The 21,266-nt window shown below is 41.0% G+C and overlaps 1 protein-coding gene across 1 annotated transcript; it reads right to left on the minus strand.

Annotated features, from left to right (window-relative positions):
- Nucleotides 1–1,403: 1,403 nt before the first annotated feature.
- Nucleotides 1,404–20,964, minus strand: Cortactin (cortactin). The gene is made up of 12 exons (XM_028308297.1): nucleotides 20,750–20,964; nucleotides 19,294–19,433; nucleotides 17,299–17,385; nucleotides 16,725–16,834; nucleotides 14,912–15,066; nucleotides 13,518–13,622; nucleotides 10,990–11,050; nucleotides 5,224–5,345; nucleotides 4,381–4,554; nucleotides 3,458–3,526; nucleotides 2,787–3,047; nucleotides 1,404–1,651 (listed from the first exon to the last, which is right to left on the minus strand). Exons 2-12 carry the CDS (start codon nucleotides 19,431–19,433, stop codon nucleotides 1,442–1,444), a joined length of 1,494 nt encoding a protein of 497 aa, XP_028164098.1. The 5' UTR covers nucleotides 20,750–20,964; the 3' UTR covers nucleotides 1,404–1,441.
- Between the last annotated feature and the right edge of the window lie 302 nt (nucleotides 20,965–21,266).

A 21,266-nucleotide genomic window follows, 5' to 3' on the forward strand; every position in this document is an offset into this window, starting at 1 on the left:
CAGCCGTTCACTCGTGATGCCGTGACAACGCGAAACGGGTTTCATTTTTATATATATAGATATGTTATTCTGGATTATAAACATTAATACTGTAAAGTTTCATAAAAATCCTTTTAGTAGTTTTTGCGTGAAAGAGTAACAAACATCCAGACATCCAAACTTTCGCATTTATAATATTAGTAGGATGTGGTATTGGCAGAGTAGAAGTATTTACATCCATAACACGAATGTAAACTAAAATCCTGTATAAATAAATAAATAATCTTATGTTGTAAAAAAACCATAACTCGAAAACTATCAAGTCACGGTGATTTGGGAAGCCCAAGTCAGAGTAAATACAAATGAGAAGGTCATCTTCGTAGAAAGGCACCGAGCGCGGTTTATATGTGAGTGCGCCAATACGTAATTATAAAATTCGGCGCAACTCCCCGCTAATCCCCGCTAAATGGCAATGCCAGATTTTGTATGGAAGGTGGCGTCTTTTTTTTTCGCGCGGCCATCGACCAAACTTTGTTTTTTGATTTCAAAATAGTGTTTTAAACCAAACTTACTATGGCATGTATACCTCTAAACTCAGTCTGAACTGAGTTACGAGCATTAGAAGTTTANTGCTGGTTCCGTCTCCATAGTTTATAAATATGCAAATGGACTTACCCCTATATAATATATACACTAATCACACTAAATTACTAATTTACAACAATTTTTTTACAAAATATACACAAACTAACAATAAAATACGAATTAAATAAAAACAAATAGACCGCCCTTTTCAACTTCCCGCCAAAAAGTGAAGGAGATCTCATCGGGCGCGGCGGCCTGGTAGTCGTACAGGGCGCGCGCCGTGTACCCGTCCTCGTCGTCGCCCTCGCCCTCCGCTTCGCCCGAAATCCGAGGGTCAACGGATTATGCACCTTATATCCTTAGCACTGAGCGCAAACTAGCATCCACCAAGAGGTCTATTAATTGGAGAGTGCGCACTCACTTGACGATGTTGTGATGACGTCAGGCGGTCGAAAGAGGTCTCGCCGTGTTCGGCGGACTATTAGACGAAGATTGCGCACTCATTTTGATGATGTTGCTTCAAGATACAGCGGACTGTGCACCTTATGCCTTGGACACTGGGTACAATTTCTCTTACCATGACGATGTTAGTGATGACGTCATCGGGGTAGAAGGTCTCGCCGTGTGCGGCAGTCTATTAGACGAAGATTGCGCACTCATTTTGATGATGTGTGTGATTCAAGATACAGCGAACTGTGCGCCTAGGGTTGCCAGGTGTCCGGCTTTAGCCGGACATGTCTGGCTTTTTACAGTCGTGTCCGGCCAAAAATTTTCTTGTCCGGCCTGTCCGGATTTTGTTAGGCTTTTTATGTGGTTGCCGCGCTAGGCGAAAGTCGAGCTATAGAATAATATCAAGCGCACGCATCAGGATGTTGGGCTAGATACTAGGCACAATCTCACTCACCATGACGATGTTAGTGATGACGTCATCAGGGTCGAAGGAGATCTCATCGGGCGCGGCGGCCTGGTAGTCGTACAGGGCGCGCGCCGTGTATCCATCTTCGTCGTCGCCCTCGCCCTCCGCTTCGCCCGAGAGAGAGCCTTCCCAACCGACAGGGGACACCACTATCGTAGGCTGACGGGTTATCTGGAAAAAAATAAGAGTTTATAATTTACTAGCTGACCCGGCGAACTTTGTTCCGCCTTAATGGCAATAAATAACGGGATAAAAAGTATCCTATGTCCTTCTCCTGGCTCTAAACTACCTCCCTGACAATTTTCAGCTAAATCGGTTCAGCCGTTCTTGAGTTATAAGTGGAGTAACTAACACGACTTTCTTTTATATAATAGATGATACTAGCTTTTGCCCGCGGCTTCACCCGCGTGAAATTTAGTTTGTCACAGATCGTCATAAATTATAGCCTATATGTTATTCTGGATTATAAACAATAATACTGTAAAGTTTCATAAAAATCCTTTTAGTAGTTTTTGCGTGAAAGAGTAACAAACATCCAGACATCCCGACATCCAGACATCCAAACTTTCGCATTTATAATATTAGTAGGATGTGGTATAGACATCCATAACACGAATGTAAACTAAAATCCTGTATAACTAAATAAATAATCTTATGTTGTAAAAAAAAACATAACTCGAAAACTATCAAAAGTCACGGTGATTTGGGAAGCTCTAGTCAGAGTAAATACAAATGAGAAGGTCATCTTCGTAGAAACGCACCAAGCGCGCCAATACGTAATTACAAAATTCGGCGCAACTCCCCGCTAATCCCCGCTAAATTTTGTCAGTGTGTGCGTGCGCGCCGCATACGTGTTGGCACGCTCACATACAAACCGCGCTCAGTGCGTTTCTATGAAGATGACCTACTTATTTGTATTTACTCTGCCCTAGTGATTAGTGATGCTTTACCTCTGGGCTTCGGCTTGACACTACTTTTTGGGACATCCTGTATAGATGCCGGGCAAACGCACGCAAATGTACATAAATTACGTCGTCTCGATCGTATGTACCCCGGCAACAATATCATGCAATNCCGGCAACAATATCATGCAATTCTACTCTCATTTCTGTATGGCTCAAAGCTGATATAGCCCGGTCGCCGAGCACGTAGAATTTCGTCCAATGACCCCAAGCTACCCATCCTTATCGTTTGAGCGTAATTATATTGCTGTCGCGACTGTGCGACGGGCGCCGCAGTGTGAGCTTATTTCTGCACCTAAACACAAAGCAATAAAGTTCAAAATAACGTGGCTAAACAAACTAACCTCTTCCTTATGCTCTTTATCGCCAACCAGCGTGACGTCAGGCAGATTAGCTTGCTTCGGTTCACTGGCTTCCATCACTTTGGTGATCTCCTGGGCCACCGGGTCTTCTTCCACCTTGGTCTGTATTGGTTTGGTTTCCACTTGTGTGTGTGTCAGTATTGGCTGCGGTGGTTTGACTTCGGCGGGCTCTGGGAGTTTTTCTACTGGTGCTGGTTCGATTTCAGGTTCGGATTCCTTTTCTTTGGCTAGCCGGTCTTTTTCCTGAAAAATGGATTTGAGAATGAGTATAAATGGTATATTATACTGTCAAAGCAATCATGATTTCGAGTTAGGCCCAGAACAGACGGTGAAACGCAACTGCAACGAAACTGCAACTTTCTGATGATTCTGATGAATGAAACTGAAAGTTTCAAACTGGTCGCGTCATGTGTGGTCTCTCAACGGACGCTATGGCAGAAACTTAGATGCAACTCAAAAGTAACTAGCAGTTGCAGTTTTGTTGCAGTTGCGTTTCACCGTCTGTTCTGGGCCTTAGACGAATAAAATGTCAATAAAACTTTATACATAACTTCAACATATCAAAAAATGTTTTTCTCTAATTGGAAAAAAAACGGAATTTTATTTCATAATAAAATAAACATTTAAAAGTGAACATAGTAGACTTATTTTACCTTTTGCGATAAATCCTTGTCCATTTGTTCCCTTTGCTGTCTTATCCTCTGCACTGACTGTAGGGCTTCCTGAAATGATAAAGAATTCAAATTCAAATTGTGTTTATTGTGAAATCACAGGTACATAAAGTGAGGTCATACATTTTATAATTAGATCAGCTGTGTTCCGCCGCATGGGCATAAATATGTCGTGATTAACCAGTGAGTGGTATTTCGCTTTTATTATAGACTAGCGGCCGCCCGCGACTTCGTACGCGTGGACCCCGTCTTACCCCCTTAGGGGTGGAGTTGCTAAATCCTTTCTTAGCGGATGCCTATGTCATAATATCTACCTGCATGCTAAATTTCAGCCCGATCCGTCCAGTGGTTTGGGCTGTGCGTTGATAGATAGATCACTATGTCAGTCAGTCAGTCAGTCAGTCACCTTACAGGGTGGAATTTTGAAATGCCACCTGGAGGGAAAGTACTCTTAATACTGTAAACAAAATTTTACTGTAAGAAAACATTCCATTATTTTTGAAAAGAAAAAGAACTGCATTCAAAGATTTTCGAAAAATTTTCGAAAATTCACTACCATACCCATACAATTTTCTGTAACATAATGAAAATAATTCAAGATTTCATGGTTTTCCTTTCATTTGATTTATCTAGTATGTTAGAGGGATTTCATCCTTATACTTAACCCTAACGAACGGTGTAATAAAAAATAAAAATACAGGGTGTAATTTTTCTTTGAGAAAAATTTTCTATCTACAATATTAAGAGTACTTTTTTTTGTATTAAAATCTAAATATTTTACATAAAACATGTGTTCGCCTACACTAGCGCGTTATACGTCCGCAGTTTGTGAGGGTGTGTAGTGGCGAATCATACAATTTATGGCACATTCTAGATTTAAGATTCTATGATGATGATGAACCCACCTGTTCCTTCTCCTTAGCCATGTTTTCAAACTTGGCGCGTATAGACGAGGGCTTGGCGCCGCCGATATCGGGCTTCTGCTTGGTGTAGTTGGTGCCGACCTTTTCTACCTCGTCGAAACGGTGAGCCGACTTGTCCACTCGGTCGGTTTCCACGCCGAACTTGCCGCCGAAGCCCTGGGAATATTTGTGTTATTTATTTATGATAAAGGGTACAGAGCTCTTATGCACATCTAAGAGTAGGCGCACAACGTTGATTTTTCGTCGGCCGATAGTTTAGTCGGGCAGTTGATCAGTATGGGCATGTATGGGAGTGCGCACACTACGCCGATTCGATTTCGCCAATTCTTCATACAAATTAAAATCGGGCACAACTATCGGCCAACTAAAAATCAACGGTGTGCGCCTACTCTTAAATGGACTTTCTAAAAAAGGCCTCCTAAGTATGTCCGCAACGATGTGTCCTACACTGCCAGCATTTAGACACTTCTCGCGACTTTTACTGGAGCATCGATAAAAAACTTTGGAAACAATGAGACCAGCTGAAGTGTGTTGTAAACCAATATTTAGCGCCCTCTGTTTACTTATGAGCAACTGTTTGTAAAGCTCCATCTATGGTCCTTTTTCCTTTCTTATTGAACTACCGGAACTCGAGACAAACTAATTCATACAATGAATCATAGATAGCCGTTCATCTGTGCGTGTTGCTTTTTATCGATCGGCCCACATTCGGACATTACAATTTAAGACAAAAGACTATTCAGTGTGAAAATACAAACACCAACAATACCATCTCCAGAGATTTTCTTCCCAACAGTGAGCCTTAGTAATAAGGAAATAAGGTACCTTCTTGTGGTCGACCTGGCTGGCGTGCGCAGGCGTCTTCTCCTGGTGGTCCCAGCCGACGGCGCTCGCATCCTGACGGTCGGTCTGCACGCCGAACTTGCCGCCGAAGCCGATGGCGTAATCTGCACACAAATGACGGACGTTCATACATAAATATCCTTTTGGGGGAGGCCTATGTTCAGCAGTTGACGTCCTGTGGCTGAAATGATGATGAATATTTTACACAGCCTTAGGATCTGACTTGGCTAGATAGGCCAACTTGTCTAGCCAATTGAATTCCTAAGTAAATCAGAAAGGGTTTTCCTATTTGCAGTGGAGAATAAATGGCCTGATGATGGCCCTTGGCCATTTTATACAGCGCCATCGGTGCTTTCCTATATCTTCATCTATTCGCACTGGACTCGTGTGGTGGAATATGTAATGATGGGTGGTACCCACAAAATTCAATGGGACGTTTATGGGCTTACTTTCTAGTTCCAAACTAATCAACACTTATAGGGATACTCAGAAGGAATAGAAACATCAGATAATATAATTATTGTTGTTTCGATAGATAATACGCGGTAGTAGAATTTTATTCGACATTTATTCGGCAACACATAGCACACAGCGCTACCACTTCATTGCGTTCTGTGAAGAGACTAGTCTGGTATGGTGTCAGTATCTCACTCTTCTGCCAGTGGTAGTAGTTCCACGCGTAAGCGTCTTGTCTGTGGTCCCAGCAGGCGGCGCTCTATGAGGACATTAGTCTGTTCAGCTGTTAGGGCGTCCATAAATTACGTGAGACTTTTAGGGGGGGGGAGGGGGTCAATGAAAACCTCACTAAATCTCACTTAGGGGAGAGGGGGGGTCTCGGAAAATATCACGTAATTTTTCCCGCAAGAAATAGAGTAAAACTGCCAGAAAACTGGGTTATTGAAGTAAAAAAAAAAGTTCTTTTATGATGATAATGACAATTTATTCTAAACCGGCTAATCAAATTAAACTAAAAATGCCTCCATCTGCATTTGTGAACACTAAAGATGCAGAATAAATGTCGAAATTAAGAAAATTCGAAATTAAAAAAAAACTTCATCGGCATCGATATTGCGTAAAAAATTGGCCAAGTGCGTGTCGTGCCACGCGCAGTGTAGGCTTCCGTAGTTGTCTGTCATCACCACAATATATTTCAGAAGCAAGCAATTACTTCATCTAAAGTCACTTTTCATATTTTCTTCTAAGGAATTTTTACTGGTTAAGAAATTGTATAATACATCACCAGTGCCAATAGTTTCCAAGCGAAACCTCGGACAGACAGACAGACATATCGAAACTATAAGGGTTCCTTGTCAGGACTACGGAACCCTAAAAAATGACATTACATACGTATGAAAATAATATGTATTCGTAGTTAAAGTAACCAATAGTCAATTTGACAGATGTCAAATGACAAGTGGTTAATAAATAACAAATAAAAATGTTTTTATAACAATGTTTAACTTGACTTTTAGTACATTTTTTAACTATTAGTTTACATTTTATTAATATTTAACCATTAGTAGTATAACCATTAGTTATTTTAACTATGAATCAAAAAACTGGTCCTAGGTTGAAGCAATTGCTTGTCTTACTAAACGACGAGAAGCTACGGAACCCTGCACTGCGCGTGCCACGACACTGGGTTACTGATTTTTTCATATAAATCTAATAGACTCGAAGCATAGACATTACAAAATAGGCATTTTATTAAATATCACGTGAGATTAGGGGGGTGGGGGAGGGGGTCAGGTAAAATCTCACCAAATNCGGATTTGAGAATGAGTATAAATGGTATATTATACTGTCAAAGCAATCATGATTTCGAGTTAGGTCCAAAACAGACGGTGAAACGCAACTGCAACGAAACTGCAACTTTCTGATGATTCTGATGAATGAAACTGAAAGTTTCAAACTGGTCGCGTCATATGTGGTCTCTCAACGGACGCTATGGCAGAAACTTAGATGTAACTCAAAAGTAACTAGCAGTTGCAGTTTCGTTGCAGTTGCGTTTCACCGTCTGTTCTGGGCCTTAGACAAATAAAATGTCAATAAAACTTTCAACATATCAAAAAACGTTTTTCTCTAATTGTAAAAAAAAGCGGAATTGTATTTTTTAAATAAAATAAATGTTTAAAAGTGAACATAGTAGACTTTTACCTTTTGTGATAAATCCTTGTCCATTTGTTCCCTTTGCTGTCTTATCCTCTGCACTGACTGTAGGGCTTCCTGAAATGATAAATAATTCAAATCGTGTTTATTGTGAAATCACAGGTACATAAGTGAGGTCATAAGTTTTATAATTAGATCAGCTGTATTCCGCCGCATGGGCATAAATATGTCGTGATTAACCAGTGAGTGGTATTTCGCTTTTATTATAGACTAGCGGCCGCCCGCGACTTCGTACGCGTGGACCCCGTCTTACCCCCTTAGGGGTGGAGTTGCTAAATCCTTTCTTAGCGGATGCCTATGTCATAATATCTACCTGCAAGCTAAATTTCAGCCCGATCCGTCCAGTGGTTTGGGCTGTGCGTTGATAGATAGATCACTATGTCAGTCAGTCACCTTACAGGGTGGAATTTTGAAATGCCACCTGGAGGGAAAGTACTCTTAATACTGTAAACAAAATTTTACTGTAAGAAAACATTCCATTATTTTTGAAAAGAAAAAGAACTGCATTCAAAGATTTTCGAAAAATTTTCGAAAATTCACTACCATACCCATACAATTTTCTGTAACATAATTAAAATAATTCAAGATTTCATGGTTTTCCTTTCATTTGATTTATCTAGTATGTTAGAGGGATTTCATCCTTATACTTAACCCTAACGATCGGTGTAATAAAAAATAAAAATACAGGGTGTAATTTTTCTTTGAGAAAAATTTTGTATCTACAATATTAAGAGTACTTTTTTTTGTATTAAAATCTAAATATTTTACATAAAACATGTGTTCGCCTACACTAGCGCGTTATACGTCCGCAGTTTGTGAGGGTGTGTAGTGGCGAATCATACAATTTATGGCACATTCTAGATTTAAGATTCTATGATGATGATGAACCCACCTGTTCCTTCTCCTTGGCCATGTTTTCAAACTTGGCGCGAATAGACGAGGGCTTGGCGCCGCCGATATCGGGCTTCTGCTTGGTGTAGTTGGTGCCGACCTTTTCTACCTCGTCGAAACGGTGAGCCGACTTGTCCACTCGGTCGGTTTCCACGCCGAACTTGCCGCCGAAGCCCTAGAGATATCTTTTGTTATTTATTTTTATTTTAGGTTATTTAGGCACTTATGTACATCTCAAATGGAGGTTGCCCGAACATTAATTGTCTCTGCTGAACTACATGAAACATTTAACTGAGTTTTTGAATCAAGTGTAGTTCGTATTGTGATTTTACACTACAGTACATTTATAATTTACAATCATGAAGAGGAATAGACAGTTTGACACCATACCCCAATAATTCGAAACCACAACTGTTTTAAAAAGACCCTTCATTCTGGTCTTAAAAACTTAATTCATTTTAAATTACCTGTAAATTACGATTTTTGTTCGCATTGTAATTGAAAAAAGTAGTTTGATTGAGTTGACAAAATAGTGACGTCACTTGCTTGTAATGCCATACAAAATCTATGGGAGAGTTTCGTTTTACGGGTAAAGAAACTTTATTCTCATAAGAATTACTTCACTTACATGAGAACTTAGAACTAAAAAAATATATATTTATTAAAATAAACGTTTTACAAATACGCGAGCGTGCTAAACTAAGTTAGTGTGGATGGGTAGTTTGGTATCATTAAACAAGACGACACACGGCACTGTCAATACGAGCGATCGAGCTACAGTGAAGCGAAACAAAAGGAACGGGTTTTGGCCGTTACACGGATAAGCGCAGCTAGAAGCGTCTCGCAAGTTATAATGATAAATCATTGTGATTTGTTTGCGTCTGGATGATTAAGTAAATAGGCTTTAAGTTTTCTTTTGAATGCGTCCGTACTCTTTACGACTTTAATATTATTTGGTAATTTGTTATACATTTGGGCACTTTCAAAAGTAATGTTCTTTTTTCCAAAGTTAGTTCGTGGCGAGCGCAGTATTATTTTGTTTGGGTTCCTTAAACGTTTAGCTGGGGATATTCATTATTAGTTTGGAATATAATATTTTTGTATCCATATATAGTTTTGCTGTTGCCGTCAGGTAGTCATATTGGAATAGTGTTTTTATTAATTTATTTTGTGATGTTTGTATAAGTTTAAGGTTAGATTTGGCCGCAGACCCCTAAATTTCAATCAAATAGTCAATGTGAGGCTTCGCCGTTGTATTATATATGTCGTATCGTATACTATGTGGTAAACATCGAACTATGGCGCGAAGGGCACCGGTCAAGGATAATAATTTGGCCCTTATTTTTCGAATGTGAGGCTCCCATGTGAGATGATTATCTAAAATTAGTCCTAAATATTTTTCAGTATTTGTTTTGCTTATTGTTATATTATTGATCATTAATGGTTGAAAGTTTGGGATTTTTTTGTTTTTAGCGGTAAATATTACAAAGTGGGTTTTTGCTACGTTAAGGGTTAAAAGATTGCATTTGCATTTGATTGTTTTGACAGTTTTAAAAAGTACGTCAATTGAGTGGTGGTGTCAACATATCTATTCGAAATATAAATCGACTTCCCTCCGTTTCAAAGCGGAGACAGACATGACTGCTTAATAAACCTTCATTCTTTTCAACCAAATGTCACTTCTGTGCAAAGGCCTCAGAAAGTTTCCCAAATGACCGGTCCTACGCTGCCTGAATCCTGGCGCTTCCCGTAAATTTCACTAGATAAGTAGTACCTTAGTAAGCATGTAATAGGTTAAGCTGATATGAACCTTAGTTAGATGTAATAAGGTACCTTCTTGTGGTCGACCTGGCTGGCGTCAACTGGCGTGCACAGACGTCTTTGTCTAATGTCCCAATAGACAGATGACTGGCAAGGTGATATGAACCTTAGTGAGTACGTAATAAGGTACCTTCTTGTGGTCGACCTGGCTGGCGTGCGCAGGCTTCTTGTCCTGATGTTCCCAAGAGACAAGCAAGCTGATATGAACCTTAGTGAGTACACAATAAGGTACCTTCTTGTGGTCGACCTGGCTGGCGTGCCCTGGCTTCTTGTCCTGATGTTCCTAAGAGACTAGCAAGCTGATATGAACCTTAGTGAGTACACAATAAGGTACCTTCTTCACTGATGGCTTCACAGCTGACATCTGCAGTCGAGCGATCGCCCAGGATCTGGACGCATTCCTTGCCCTGGCCAACAAGTGCCTCACATTGGGGTGCTTCCCGGACACATGGAAGGAGGCCACGGTGGTGGTATTAAGAAAACCGGGCAAGGAAGACTACACGAACCCCAAAGCATACAGACCGATAGGTCTACTGCCAGTTTTGGGGAAGATCCTGGAGAAGATGATAGTAGCAAGGATGAAGTGGCACCTAGTACCGAGGATTAGTACTCGCCAGTACGGATTCATGCCCCAGAGGAGCACCGAGGACGCCCTCTATACTCTAGTGAACCATATTCAGGGTAAGATTAAGCTGAAGAAGCTGGTAACCCTAGTCTCACTGGATATAGAGGGGGCCTTCGATAGCGCGTGGTGGCCAGCAATCAGAGTCCGTCTGGCTGAGGAAAAGTGTCCGGTCAACGCTGGCGTCCTGGCGGTCTGTGACGACACTATGACGTCACTAGTCTGCTGTGACGTCAGCGACCTACCCTTCTGCGAGTGGTGGTGGTGCGCGTCTTCCCTGTGGTCCCAGCCGAGCGCACTCGCGTCCTGGCGGTCTGTGACGACACTATGACGTCACTAGTCTGATGCTGTCTCTGTCTTACCCTATTGCGAGGAGTGCTCTCTAGACGCCGACACCCTTTGAAGACACTAAACTGCTATGCTGTCAGTGTCTCACTCTGATGCTGCGCGTCCTCCTTATCGTCCCAGCTTGCTCTGTGATAACCCTAGTAGCTTAGGACGCTGCGGCACTCTGGGATAAACCTAGTACCTATGTTGTACTGCGCGTCCAATAGATGCTTCCAGTCAGCGCGTCGGCTTATTGACGACACTAGTCAGACGCTGTTCGTATCCTCCCTTCTTGGCGATTATGTACTTCTTTAGCTAGCAGCGCTCTGTGACGACACTAGATTGTGATAACATTAATATCTCACGATGCTGGGCGCTGTGACGACCCTAGTCCGCTGTGGTGCCTGTCTGCTTACCCTTCTGTAAGGAACTCTAGCTGATGGCACTCTATGACGTCACTAAACTAATGTGGTATGTAACCTACCCTTCTGCGAATGGTGGTGGTGCGCGTCTTCCCTGTGGTCCCAGCCGAGCGCACTCGCGTCCTGGCGGTCGGCCTGCACGCCGAACTTGCCGCCGAAGCCCGCGGCGTAGTCCTTTTGAGAGGAGTGCTTCTCTATTTGCTCGCGATGCTCCCAACCGGCGGCNCCTTCTTGTGGTCGACCTGGCTGGCGTCACTGGCGTGCACAGACGTCTTTGTCTAATGTCCCAATAGACAGATGACTAGCAAGCTGAAATGAACCTTAATGAGTACACAATAAGGTACCTTCTTGTGGTCGACCTGGCTGGCGTGCGCGGGCGTCTTCTCCTGGTGGTCCCAGCCAACGGCGCTGGCGTCCTGGCGGTCGGTCTGCACGCCGAACTTGCCGCCGAAGCCGATGGCGTAATCTGCACACAAATGGCGGACGTTAATACATAAATATCCTTTGCGGGAGGCCTATGTTCAGCAGTTGACGTCCTGTGGCTGAAATGATGATGAATATTTTACACAGCCTTAGGATCTGACTTGGCTAGATAGGCCAACTTGTCTAGCCAATTGAATTCCTAAGTAAATCAGAAAGGGTTTTCCTATTTGCAGTGGAGAATAAATGGCCTGATGATGGCCCTTGGCCATTTTATACAGCGCCATCGGTGCTTTACTATATCTTCATCTATTCGCACTGGACTCGTGTGGTGGAATATGTAATGAAGGGTGGTACCCACAAAATTCAATGGGACGTTTATGGGCTCACTTTCTAGTTCCAAACTAATCAACACTTATAGGGATACTCAGAAGGAATAGAAACATCAGATAATATAATTATTGTTGTTTCGATAGATAATACGCGGTAGTCGAATTTTATTCGACATTTATTCGGCAACACATAGCACACAGCGCTACCACTTCATTGCGTTCTGTGAAGAGACTAGTCTGGTATGGTGTCAGTATCTCACTCTTCTGCCAGTGGTAGTAGTTCCACACGTAAGCGTCTTATCTGTGGTCCCGCAGGCGGCGCTCTATGACGACATTAGGCTGTTCAGCTGTTACTGCTTGTATCATTTCGCAAGGAGTGTCATCCTAACTGGCGGCGCGACGCTCTATGACGTCACTAGAATGCTGTAGTAACAATATCCTTACCCTTCTGCGAGTGGTGGTGGTGCGCGTCTTCTCTGTGGTCCCAGCCGAGCGCGCTGGCGTCCTGGCGGTCTGTGACGACACTATGACGTCACTAGTCTGCTGTGACGTCAGCGACCTACCCTTCTGTGAGGAGTGCCTCTCTAGCCGGTGAAACCCTTTGATTGAAGACACTAATCTGCTATGATGTTAGTGTCTGACTCTTTTGCCAGTAGTGATACTGCACGTCCACTGTATGACGACACTAGTCTGTTGTGGTCTCTAGCTCACCCTGTGATATAATCCTAGTAGCCTAAGACGTTGTGGCGCTCTGTGATATGTGACCTAGAAGAACGCTATGGTATTAGTATCTCACCCTTCTGCCGGCGAAAGTCTGTAAAGACACTAGACTAGACTACTACTACTAGACTAGACTACTGTGATGTCAGTATCTCACTCTTCTGCGAGTAGTGGTATTGCGCGTCCTAAGATGCTTCCAGTCAGCGTGTCGACTTTTTGACGACACTAGCCTGACACTATCTGTATATTCCCTTCTGTGAGGAGTACTTCTCTAGCCGGCGACATTCTGTGAAGACACTAATCTGCTGTGCTGTCAGTCTCTCACCCTTTTTGCGAGTTGAGGAGATGCAGGTCATACCAATGAGGGATCCCAGCGGCGCTCTGTGACGACACTAGTTTGTTGCTGCCTGTATCTTTTCGCGAGGAGTGTCACCCTAACTGGTGGCGGGACGCTGTGACGTCACTAGTCTCCTGCAGTGCCTATAACCTACCCTTCTGCGAGTGGTGGTGGTGCGCGTCTTCCCTGTGGTCCCAGCCGAGCGCACTCGCGTCCTGGCGGTCGGCCTGCACGCCGAACTTGCCGCCGAAGCCCGCGGCGTAGTCCTTTTGAGAGGAGTGCTTCTCTATTTGCTCTCGATGCTCCCAGCCGGCGGCGCTCTGTGGCAAAAACCATAAATAAATGTAGGTCCCTTACTATTGTTAATTGTGAACAATCTAAACGTTAAAATATCAGTATCGTTTATAGCCAATGAGCTGCTGTCAAACTGACATTGACGTAAGTAATGTCAATGTCACTCTAGAAACGTCAGTTTATGCTAAGTGATGAATTGCATTTAAAATGAGGCAATATAATGTGAAAATCCAGTGTTTTATTTATGAGAATAGATCTACCGACCGTTAAAACTATGGACCTCGTAAGAAGGTCGCCAAAAGGGCAATGGAGCGTGCTATGAGTTTCCCTGCATTAACGTAGAATTAATAGCCGTTAGGGCAGAAAAGTCATCGTTTGGAGAATACGGGCAACTTGGTGTAGGCAGGTCACCTACTCAACGGACTGACGATCAAGTGAAGGTCGCGGAAAACAACTGGACATCTTTGTAGACCTTTGCCTAGCAAGTGGAAGATGGAAGTCAACCAAAAGTTGAAACGAATACCAGTAGCATTGCAAAGTTAGGTTCTTTTTGGGACTTACCTCACGATCCATAACGGTAGTACTCATCATTGAACAGTCATAGCTTAAAGGGATGAAAAGACAATTGAAGCCATATTAACGTCTTCTGATCACCACAAAAAACACTTATTCACGCGATTGATGCAAACGCGACTGATGAACTCATTTTACACAGCAGCGATGGCCACAGCATGCGGTATCGGTGTTCGGTTTCACCGCATAATAATATAGTTACTGCGCTACAACATTGTAACGTATGCTAGCTACAACGTCCCATTTTCGCCAAGTTTACACAATTATTTTTTCTTGGCTTTGTAGCCTTGGCTACCTAGCTACACGTAGTCGTGCCCCACGGCCGACGCGTCCATGAGGTCAGTTTGCACGCCGAACTCGACCTTACGACCTAAGACACAAGGCTCACAACAGCGCACCTTATGGACACAGACTATCTGCACCTACTAAACTCAACCTTATGGCCTAAGACACAAGGTCCACAGCTCAACTTGTCAACGCGGTCAGCGCCCTTTGTGAACGAAGACAGTCTGCACCTACTAAACTCAACCTTAAGACCTAGGACACAAGGTTCACATCTCACCTTGTCAACGCGGTCAGTCTGCACGCCGTACTTGCCACCGAAGCCGCGCGAGTAGTCCGTCTGCGACTTGTGCTTGTCCACGGTACCCACGTAGTCGTGCCCCACGGCAGATGCATCCATTCGGTCAGTTTGCACGCCGAACTCGACCTTATGACCTAAAACACAAGGTTCACAGCTCACCTTGTCAACTCGGTCAGTCTGCACGCCGTACTTGCCGCCGAAGCCGCGCGAGTAGTCCGTCTGCGACTCGTGCTTGTCCACGGTTCCCACGTAGTCATGCCCCACGGCAGATGCATCCATTCGGTCAGTTTGCACGCCGAATTTGCCGCCAAAACCTGACACAATGCAAAATTAAATTATCATCATCATTTTTTAAATAACTTGAAAAAATCGAACTGCTTAAGGCGGGAATCGAGCCCACGACCTTTCGCTTGCCGGGCGATAGCTCTTCCAACTGAGCTACTTAGACACTGGATGAACCCGTCGAAATTTTCAAGTGTAATACGCTGATATGGTCGCGTTTTATTTCATCAATATGGGGTAGTAGACTCTAATCGCTAAGAAATTTTTCATCATCAACTGCAGGTTGCCTCCTGTCAAATTAAAAAAAGGGTCATTTAAGCCAGTTTTCACCATCAATCCCTATTTTTTAAGTGTCCCCTATGGTAACACATAACAGGAATTCTGTTTTCATAGGAGTAACTTAAAAATTAGGGATTGATGGTGAAAACGGGCATTAGTCTCCACTACACTCTCAATGCTGACCAGACTGTAACACCCGTATTCATAAATATTACTGCTATGAGGTCTCACAGTGCGCGTGGACACACAGGGTGACACATGAACCAATCACAGAGCTCTATTCAACGCTGTGCGTTCGATATGCTGAATAAAGGTATTCTATTCTATTCTATATGTCCAATCGATCAACGTGAAAAGCATTAGGGGAGGCCTATGTTCAGCAGTGGACGTCCTATGGCTGAAATGATGGTGATGATGATGATTCATAAACAATACTATGAGGTCTCACAGTGCGCGTAGACGCACAGGATGACACACAAACCAATCACAGAGCTCTATTCAACGCTGTGCGTTCGATATGCTGCTTCACTTAAGCAAGCATCGTTTGTGAATACGGGCGTAAGCACCAAAAGTCCTACTAACCCCTCGCTAAACTATACTTTTGCTAAGGGTAAGTTTACCAGCCCAGCGGTGGTGGAATTCGAACCAGCGTTACTCGGATCCGGGGCCAGTCCAACAGCTTCACCGTTGGGCTATAGTAGCTTACATTGAGCTCCAATATTAGAATAGTGTGAAAAGCCAGCAAAACGGAGTTAACTTACTCTAAGGAGAAAAACATTATTTCTGTTTTAAATGTACATTTCTGCAAATTATCACTTCAGTAGTGCTAATGATATAGTGCAAGTAATGTCTCATTGTTAAATACTGGAATCATTAGCTTAGAAAGTGGGTGCTAAAACTAAAACAAATACAGAAAACAATATGCGCTTTCGTTTGCAATAAAGTAATAGAAATCACATTTCTTTTCATTCGATTGGTATTTATAACTAGCATGCAATAATATCTGTATTTCTGTACATGGAAGAAGGCACATCAAACTTAACCCTGTAGCACTTTAATCCTTTGTAATAGGTGCGAGTTTTCAACTAATATTGAGTCAGTTGACAGCAGATTAACATAAAACAAAAACGCTAATTATTCGCTATGAATATTGAACTTTATACCTTTATAATAAGGTCTACAATCATTTGAAAGTTTTATCATCACTGTAATAATTTGTTGATGAGCTTGGTACCATAATAACATCCGTATTCACAAACGATCAATGCTTAAGTGAAGCAGCAATCGAACGCACAGCGTTGAATAGAGCTCTGTGCTTGGTTAGTGTGTGACCCTGTGCGTCCACGTGCACTGTGAGACCTCATAGTAATGTTTGTGAATACGGGCGTTAAACCCAAAATATGCACAATACCTTGAGCATAATCTTTTTGGGAGACGTGTTTCTCAGTTTTGCCGACGTAGTCGTGGCCCACAGCCGATTTGTCCATACGATCGGCTTGTACCCCGAACTTTCCTCCATAGCTAAAACAAAAAACATTTCAGTTATAAACATTTGCATTCATAATAAGGAAAACATAATGTAACACCTTTAAATCTAAATTCAAATTGTTTTTATTGTGAAATCACAGAGTTAAAATGTAAACAAAGAAAAAAAAATTTACACCCTTCATAAATAGTTGTGTTGAATTTTTCTTTCACTAAATTCCCATTGGTTTATGAACTGGTTGGTTTAGTAAGTTTTCTGAAGGTAGCTCTTTTATTATTTCCGAAATTACCTCCAGAGTCGCTCGATGCGTCTGACATGGCTCAATAACGTGTTGACTCACAAACTGTCCACTTTTACCCGCGTGCGTAATATTTTTTTCGCGTGAAGAATAACAAAAATCCATACATTCTCTCTCGCAAACTTTCGCGCGCGAAACGATACACACAATTTTCAACCCAACTGTATTCAGAATAATGTTAATTCTTTGATACAAACTTACCCAAAAGAAGGCTTCGGTCCTTTCTCATACTGCTTCTGTTTCTCCATTTTATCGGCTTCAAAAACTTCTTCTCTAAGCTTCGCCATGCTGCAGAAAAATCATATTATGTGAATTCCGTCAGTTTATAATATAACGCGTAATATTATAAACCAAGAGTGGGTTAGGTTAGACTGTAATCTAACTACGTCAGATTATAATCTGACGGAATTCACAATTTTACGATGACATGTAGTATACAGCATAATGTTTTGTAAATTACATGAATCACCGAGCCCACACGTTTCCTCCTTGTCTGGTGTTTATAAATAACCGAGTGATTGACCCCACGAGCTTCCCTAAACTGTTTATTGAATTAAGTTCGTGACCATAACAAGTAATAAACTTAAAAATTTTGGATGATGTTCCTTAATGATAAATCTCTCTAGGTTTACTCTGTATTGCATGTGGCACAGTAGCAGTAGTTTGATTTTTGTTGGAGGTCTTTTATATTTATTTATACGGTCAGCCAATTAATAAATAATAAACAAAGTATAAATTCAAATAATAATTTTTCAATATTACAAAAATAACTTGATAAAAGGAGTGAAGTGCTTATCTACACCTAATTATAGTCTTTTTCACGTAAGATGATCCGTATGACACTTCAAGGTTATCCATATTACGCATACTACATATGCAGAATATTTTTGAAAAAATATTTGTATTTTATTAGCAATATAATAAAAAAAAATAACTACCTTGTCTTGAAATATATAGTAAAATCTGAGTCTATTGATTATATTTTAATTAAATACGATGTAAAAATATCATTTATTTCATGTACTAAATGTGTGAAACGGAATAGATTTAGTGCTGGGGTATTTCTTGTATAATAAAATCGATTGTATCCGCGGTTCATTAATCGATTGCAGTGAATACTTAGTTATTAAAAACATCACAAAAGTCAATTATATTTTTCGATTATTTACTTTAATAAACGCATTAAAAATAAATTAATGGTTTTTAATTTAAAGAAACAGAACCAGTACTTTTTAGGAATCGTTTTTTTGAACATGAACCATGAAATTTGAATATTATCAACAAAAAATTGTTACAATAATATTTGTAAATGTAAAAAACATGTTTTTTGTTAAATATCACCTATACAAAATATTTCTCTAAAAGTAGGTTTTACTAACTCTTCGAAAAAAATCGATAGATAAATCGCTATGGTTTAGTTATGTGACATCTCTAAATCTTTCAAACTCGAAACGTCATACGGATCATCTTACTTAGGTGAAAAAGACTATAAATTAAGTGGTCACCTGTGACACCTGTGATGATCTAATAAGTAATTAGTTCATTTTACTGTTTTGTGGCGTAAATAGTTGAATGCTTATGTATTGAAACATATGTATTCAGTTTACTGGCCAATCAATGGAAAATACAAGTAAACGGGACTATTCCCACCTCTCGTTCCCACCACTGCAACTCCTGTGTAGCCAGGATCTACAGCTTGACCGCCACAAAAACCCAACCAATGAAGGTCAAGTTTGTCCCGGGGGAAAGTTAAACTGTCATTGGACCCACAACGAAATTAATCAGAAGAACATAGGAGGAGTTCGAAATTAAGGTTCGACTTCCCTCCATCGCAAAGTGGATGACAGGTGACAAACAAAGATTTAAAATAAGTAAGGCTTTAATCATCAACAGCCCTTTACAGTCCACTACTGGATTATGAGCCTCCTCCACTATAGTGGAGGGTTTTTTTATAATCCCCACGCCTGGCAGGCGGGTTGGAGATCGCAGTTTAAAAGATTGATGTTTTTCAGAGAGCGCTGCTGCCCGTTCTCTGTTTGATGTGTAGTCCCTAAGTCGCCTCTTACGACACCCGCGGGAAGAGTAGGGGTTGGTGACAAATGTATTCTACTCTGCCGTCACCACACGGCACGGCACAAGTAAGGCTTTAATAGTCTCTAAATAAATTGAAATAACACAAATATGACTATTACTTACTCAATAGCTTCAACGTTCCGTCCCCCAGGGCCCCATCGTTGCTCGTGCTCGGTGACATCGTTCACGAAGTCTGGATCGGTCTCCCAATCGTCAGCCTCGGCTAGCGCTGGGGCAGCCACATCCGTTGCTGCTTTCCACATCTACACCATAACACAATTTCATTCATATTTTTAAATAACATTATGAATAACTAGCTTTTGCCCGCGGCTTCACCCGCGTGAAATTTAGTTTGTCACATATCGTCATAAATTATAGCCTATAAGTTATTCTGGGTTATAAATAATAATACTGTAAAGTTTCATCAAAATCCGTTCAGTAGTTTTTGTGTGAAAGAGTAACAAACATCCAGACATCCACACAAACTTTCGCATTTATAATATTAGTAGGATATAAACTTATTTAGCAAGCTCAAATCTATACTAATATTATAAATGCGAAAGTAACTCAGTCTGTCTTGCTTTCACGCCTAAACCACTGAACCGATTTTGATGCAATTTGGTATAGAGATAGTTTGGGTCCCGTTTTTCTGTGACATACAAAATTCCACACGGGCAAAGCCGTGGGCAGAAAGCTAGTGTTCTAATAAGAAAATGTCTAATGATGATGTTTGTTTGTGTAACTATTTTAAATACATAAGATTTGGAATCTTTTAAGTGGGTTATTTAGTAGCCTGCTTTTTCAGCAACAGAAACATTCTCATGTAATTGCTACAAGCTCTTTATTAGCATTATTAGGTAATACATTTCATTATTACAAAGATTTTCTAATGTTCACTGGAAAGCTGACTCATCTTTTCTTATTCATTCAACTAAGTAGAAACATATTATGTGTGTTGCATTTAGGCAATCCAATACATAAATGACAAAGCTTGTTGTCTGTTTTATTGATGAAAATCAGTAGCTTGAAATTTATAAGTATCTACATACTCTTTAATTTGAAATAAAGATATATTATGCCACGAGATAATAAAAAGTATTTTAGTAAATTTAGTAGTCATCAGCAAATCAAAAATAACTCACAGAGAAGAGTGTCATGTTCTAACAGAGATGGAATGTTATTATTGCACGACTGTTATCTAAAATACAAACGAATTATCAAGTACACACTCCTAAATATTTATCAACACGATTGTAACTCAATGAAATTAAATTAACCTACCATTTTCGCAAATATTGTGCTGATAACAGGTGATATCACTACACTATCGCGTAAGAACTGTCGTGACTAAAATTATCTTGACTTATTAGACACTTCTAATGATCAGCGCGGGTTCGCCAGCCCAATCAATTTCTAAACAATCCATTTCGAGCAACTCTCTCCTTTTTTGTTTACATTAATATTCGTGAACAATCACCCGTGAGAGCAGCTGAATCACACTTTTTTGTAAACAACCATATACCTGTAAGTTTATATTGCCGTAATTTATAGGAAAATTCAGTAAAATAAACCACTGTACCTTGAAATCTACTGCCGGTTGAGCTCACACGTAGTCAAATCACTCTCACGATAGAAATCTAACACATCAATGTATCAAATCACGTTTATATTGTAAAAATATTAGTTCAAAAGCAAGTTTCGTCTAAATATTGCCAATAATAACCGAGAAATTCATACAATTTTGCAAATAAAATTAGTAGGGCGACCACAGGGCGACCCTCCTCGATGCGTCACTTGCTCAGAATGACATTGACATTAATGACATTTTACATCTTTGACTTTGACATAAGATTGTTCTCTATACGCAGATTTTGGTTTAACAAATAAATTGTAAAAAAATGATATTTTTGCTATACTCCTACTAAAAACTCAATACAAAACAAAGTAAAAATACTTGATAGTTGTACGGCCACAGTGTTAACTATCCATTTCCGTTTTTGATCTCGCTCTCACCAAATGGTGATTCTTGCGATAGAACGAGACATGACCGGCAATGGGCAGTTAACACATAGAGGTTCAGAGGAATTTAATTCCTC

This window comes from Ostrinia furnacalis, unplaced genomic scaffold (genome assembly GCF_004193835.3).
Source record: "Ostrinia furnacalis isolate ACB-3 unplaced genomic scaffold, ASM419383v2 OfSCF2409, whole genome shotgun sequence".
NCBI lineage: Eukaryota > Metazoa > Arthropoda > Insecta > Lepidoptera > Crambidae > Ostrinia > Ostrinia furnacalis.

Bases quoted from the DNA above. Each gene is read 5' to 3' on its own strand.
- Cortactin (XM_028308297.1), bottom strand. From the start codon at position 19,433: ATGTGGAAAGCAGCAACGGATGTGGCTGCCCCAGCGCTAGCCGAGGCT. The intron at 16,835-17,298 runs GTAAGTTTGTAT...TTTTTGTTTTAG, and splicing joins GGACCGAAGCCTTCTTTTGG to CTATGGAGGAAAGTTCGGGG. The intron at 11,051-13,517 runs GACGCGAGTGCG...ACAGACCGCCAG, and splicing joins GCGTGCAGGCCGACCGCCAG to GACGCGAGTGCGCTCGGCTG.